Below are 4,794 nucleotides of genomic sequence, written 5' to 3'. Positions count from 1 at the left end.
AATCATTCCCACCCACAATGGGATAACGTCATCATCAAAATATTGTTTAAATTTTATAAACAGCATTTTACAATTTAACTTTGAAATTGCAAAACTGAATGCTCTGAAATCTTGCAAACGTTTTAAGATCGCAGGTAGCGTGTTAATTTGTTAATCAAAATTGATTTAGTTTATTGCTTCCCCAAAAAATGATGACGTCATCTTACAATTCTGCCGAATAAATATATCCGTGTTGAGTTTTTACCCTGGGCATCCAGATTTTTGTGAAAAAGTCCAGAATTGTATAACTCCGTTTTACAGTAATTTACTTTGAAATTTCAAAAACCGAATGCTGTGTGACAGTGTCGGATTGAGAACATGGGGGTTCACCGGGAAATTTACAAAGCCCTATGGTATTGTATACAGATGTTGTTTGGGTATTATTATTACTGCTATTTTCAGTTTTGCTGGCGACATTGACGTTTTGAAAAAATTATTTTGAAATTTTGATGACGCTACCAAGAAAAACAAAGCTAGTAAAAAAATTGTAGAAGGTTATTTTGAGAGAATTTCCCCCGCCTTTGAAGTATGGTCCTTTAAATTCCGCTTCTTTAAAAAATTACAAAATTATATTCCTCGATTTTCGTTTGTGATAACTGTTAACCTCTATAAAGTGGCGTAATCAACATCCCCGCAACCCCTACATCTTTAAATATGAACTATATTTAAAGCAGATAACCAACGGGAAAAATGTAGACAATTTCAATTTCTCAGTGTATGCTTAACGTTGACAATTTATGTTTATACTTCGACCGAATTCGACTACTGGCACAAGAATCAGTGAATAAAAGAAAATTAAATTTGGTCGATTTTGTGTCCTCAACGCAAAGGAAAGGACTGATTAATTCATACTCAGTTTTTTCCCAAAAACATTCATTAATTAGAAAAAATTCGGCAAAAAAATAAGATAACGGACAAAAAATCTGGATGTTAAGGGTAAAAACTAAACACGGATTCATAAATCACACATGCAGCAATATGTAATTTTATAAAATTTAAAGAACATTAGTTCAGCAGAATGCTAAGATGACATAACAATTTTTTGAGAAGGCCTTAAACGAACAATTTTTGATTAACGATTTATCATCTTTCCTATAACCCTAAAACGTTTGCAATATTTCAGTACATTCGCTTTTGCAATTTGCAAGTTACATTGTAAAATACAATTTTAATTCTTTCCCAAAAATCTCGAAATCTAGCGTAAATACTCAACACGGATTCTAAAATTAAAAAGGATTTGGAATTTGCGCTCCTCTATGTAGGGGCTGCAGATGTGTTATTTATGCTACTGGTTTTTACTTTGTAGAGATTATCATAAAACGAAAATCGCAAAATCAAATTTTATAATTTTTTAAAGAAGCTTCGACCAATTTTTTTGAACAATTTTTGAAACTTGAATGGTTTGTATGTTCATAGTAGCCCTTAAACCATCCTGATGTATTATGTGGCGATATCTTTGCGATCATTCAAAACTTTTCAAATAATATCTGCAATTTATAGAAGAAATCTGTAAAGATTGTAACAGTGTCCTAACGTGTTTTACACGTAATGTTGGTGTAAATATTAACCTATAAAAATTAAAATATTTTGCAATGTTATAAAATTCGAATTAGAAGCCATTATTGTATGAAAAACACTTTAAATAACCGTGTTACCGACTAAATTTCGACGATATATAAAAAGTAGTTATTTATGCTAAATAACCGTGGTTATTTTTTTTAATAAAAGTCGCAGGTACTTAGAACTGCGTGAGTACGTTAAAACCTGACAATAAATAAAGTGATTGTGTTCATCTAAGGTTAATTTAATGAAAAATATAATCGTAATTTAATTGAATTTGAACACGGAGCGCCATCTCACAAGCTGTGTTGCAACAACTAATAGAAATCGTTAGAAATGGTGCGTTTATTATTCACTTAAATACACAATTTAAACACTTATTTTTTAGTCTATAAGCTCGCATGAAATAATTATAACTAATATTCAATCAGGAGACACCATTTCCTACCCTATACCAATAATTAAAGGAGTGATTAAAAATAACGCTAAAACACTGTGCCAAAGTGATAAAATTTGCCTTAAGACAACTACAAATACCTCTTATTTTAAAGTAACAAACAACAATTTTACTATTCTGATTGAATTAGGAATTGGTGAAAATAATATTGATTTACACTACTGCTGTTCAGCGCACCCTTTTGTCATAAATTATTTTCCTCGCTCAACACAATTTACGGTACTTCCCTTGTATATCATATGTGAAGGTCATGATGGTAATTTTCAATCCCCGAACACAGAAGTAAACACTACCGAAAGCGCACTAAAAAGAATAACGTTGTGTTCGAAATTATTACAAAGTGTTATTGCGGAGAAATTATACGAAGAAAACCACGGAAGAAAAACTTTTCAACTAGAGAATAACTGCACAGTTTTTAAGAGTCGTTTGAATTATTTAAAAGCAAGAAAAATGAATCAAAATGAATTATGGACTGCCATTGGGGAAGAAATTGTTAATTCAAATTTGGAGTACGAAAGAATTAAGTTCCTTGGATTTCTCTCATGCACAAAGTAAGTACATCCAAAAATACAGCGATTTTGTTAAAATGTATTTGTTTTAAATATCAATTATTATTGAAAAATTATCGTCAAATTTATCTCTGCATTTTTTTTACACTTGTAGCTTTCAAAAGTTTTGTAATAGGGTCCATTTGGTGAATGGTTAATTTTATATTTTCTAGACGTTTCGTAACCCGTAGATTTCCGTTTCCGTTTTTTTTTTGATGTCGTCATCACAAAATTTTATTATGAAAACTATTTTGAAACAACGAATTTTACAGTTATCGTGGAGAAAACTACCATGAAAATCTGGACTACGATGACGTCTTAAAAATTACTGAAGCATATGTTGCTTTAGGAGGAGGGGGTTTAGCTTTATTTGGCACAGCATGTCTTTACGCGTGGCCCGAAACTTTATCGCAAGTAATACAAAGATTTGAAGATCGTACTATCATAGATCGAACTAAATTCATGGACGACAGTTGTTATAAAGGAACTTTAGGAGCTTGTTTTTCAACAACTTTGGGTTCAGTTTTACATGAACTGTGTCACACTTTTGATCTAGGCCACACTGAAGTAGGCATCATGGGTAGAGGATTCGATGATATTTATAAAGATTTTTTGTGTGAAGAAAGATTAGATCAATCAAATGATTTGGAGTGTCAAAAACTGAAAGAAAAATCTGGATATGGAAGTTTAGGTAAATTCGTAAGAGAAAGAAGAAAGCAAAAAGGAATTGTGAACAACATTTTCTTAACGAAAAGTTGTGTTACTATTTTAGCTTATCACAGGTCTTTATGTGTGCACTTTTCCGTCAGAATTTTTATTCTCACATTCTAGGTGGTTAAATAGTTTTCAGTTGTCGGATAAAGTAGTCAAATTTGATCCTCTCACCAAACTGGTAAGTTCGACAGCAGGTCTCAGAGTCATCGAATTGCGCGACGAAGAAAATGGAATGGTTCTTCTTCACTGGATTTTCGATGGTAGAATACTGAAATACTCATTTAAGCTTCCCGAAGAAGATTTACAAAAATATGGCTGCAAGTATGTGGTGTTTGTTGAAGACAACCATGGAAATATTTTAAAACATGTAAACATGTAAACAAAAAATAAAACTCTGATTTTTTTTAACCGTCTGCATCATTATTCTCTGTTACTTATAATTGCATAACACCTATTAACGTCTTAGATGATGTTGTTGTTTTAAATAGAACGGATTTATAATTGGACACCTACCGCAAACTTTTACTGTCAGTAAGAAGCCTCCACTGCACAGTTTTTCCTCTTCGTTCCTTTTTCTAAGATGAACAACACAATAAATTCGCTTGTTTCTGTTGAGTTTGAGGTTTTCGGAAAAGTGCAAGGTATGAATTTTTATACACACAAATCACTCCCAGATAACAAACCCTTACTGACTCTAGGTGTTTACTTTACAAAATATTGTAAAGAAATGTCCGAAGATCTTGGCATTACTGGATGGGTTAAGAATACAAAAAAGGGAACCATCCAAGGAAAACTACAAGGTTCGAAGGGTAGCGTAGAACAAATGTAAGTTCAAAGTTAACCTTGCGTGACAACTGTTACAAAATAAGTTCTACTTAATTGAGACTGTGAATAATTTTTATGTTTTGTTCAAAAAACAAAAACAAGTAATGTCTAACAAACAGCAACTGGACACTCGCCAAACTCGTGTGTGGTGTATATTTATCTTAGATTGACAATTTATAAATACGCAAGCAAGGTTTCTTTTTGTTTTTAATTTCAGGATTATTTGGTTATCAAACACTGGATCTCCTGGTAGTAAAGTTGATCATTGTGATTTAACCAATTGGCAAACTTTGGCTAAACCGGATTTTAGAGGATTTACGATTAGGTTTTAGAAGTATAGAAAAACGCAAAAGTTTTAACAGTCTGATCGTTGTATTTTATATTAAGGTAATTATATATATATTTTATTTCTTGTTGTACAATTATATGTAGATTATATCTTAGATCGTTACTCCTATACTATAATGTTATATTATAAATATAATTTATTATAACTTGTTGTAAACTACAATTTCAGATTGTCTATATATTTAAATCTGATTATAGTGCGGTATGGATATATTGTATAGCTCACAGCTGTAGGTTTTCAATTAATATATTAATTTTTAAAAATATTTCTGGCGTCTTAATTGCAAATAACATAAGATGTCC

The 4,794-nt window shown here is 31.4% G+C and overlaps 1 protein-coding gene across 2 annotated transcripts; it reads left to right on the top strand.

Annotated features, from left to right (window-relative positions):
- Positions 1-1,606: 1,606 nt before the first annotated feature.
- On the top strand, positions 1,607-4,561 carry LOC135139253 (acylphosphatase-2-like). Of its 2 annotated transcripts, XM_064069418.1 has the most exons (6): positions 1,607-1,938; positions 1,988-2,607; positions 2,877-3,386; positions 3,436-3,959; positions 4,017-4,143; positions 4,361-4,561. In XM_064069418.1, the coding sequence occupies exons 4-6, from the start codon at positions 3,899-3,901 to the stop codon at positions 4,473-4,475; spliced, it is 303 nt and encodes a 100-aa protein (XP_063925488.1). In that variant the 5' UTR covers positions 1,607-1,938; positions 1,988-2,607; positions 2,877-3,386; positions 3,436-3,898; the 3' UTR covers positions 4,476-4,561. The 2 variants fall into 2 exon arrangements, with proteins under 2 accessions (XP_063925488.1, XP_063925487.1); XM_064069417.1 differs by lacking the exons at positions 4,017-4,143; positions 4,361-4,561 and having other exon boundaries at positions 3,436-3,898.
- The last annotated feature ends 233 nt before the right edge of the window (positions 4,562-4,794 follow it).

Source organism: Zophobas morio, unplaced genomic scaffold (genome assembly GCF_036711695.1).
Source record: "Zophobas morio isolate AGI-343-1 ecotype UQ-CSIRO unplaced genomic scaffold, CSIRO_AGI_Zmor_V1 ptg000031l, whole genome shotgun sequence".
NCBI lineage: Eukaryota > Metazoa > Arthropoda > Insecta > Coleoptera > Tenebrionidae > Zophobas > Zophobas morio.
The sequence above is the reverse complement of the archived record's forward strand: the minus strand, read 5'-3'. Positions and strand labels throughout refer to the sequence as shown.

Bases quoted from the DNA above. Each gene is read 5' to 3' on its own strand.
- LOC135139253 (XM_064069417.1), top strand. The intron at 2,608-2,876 runs GTAAGTACATCC...CGAATTTTACAG, and splicing joins GGATTTCTCTCATGCACAAA to TTATCGTGGAGAAAACTACC. The intron at 3,387-3,435 runs GTCTTTATGTGT...CTCACATTCTAG, and splicing joins ACTATTTTAGCTTATCACAG to GTGGTTAAATAGTTTTCAGT.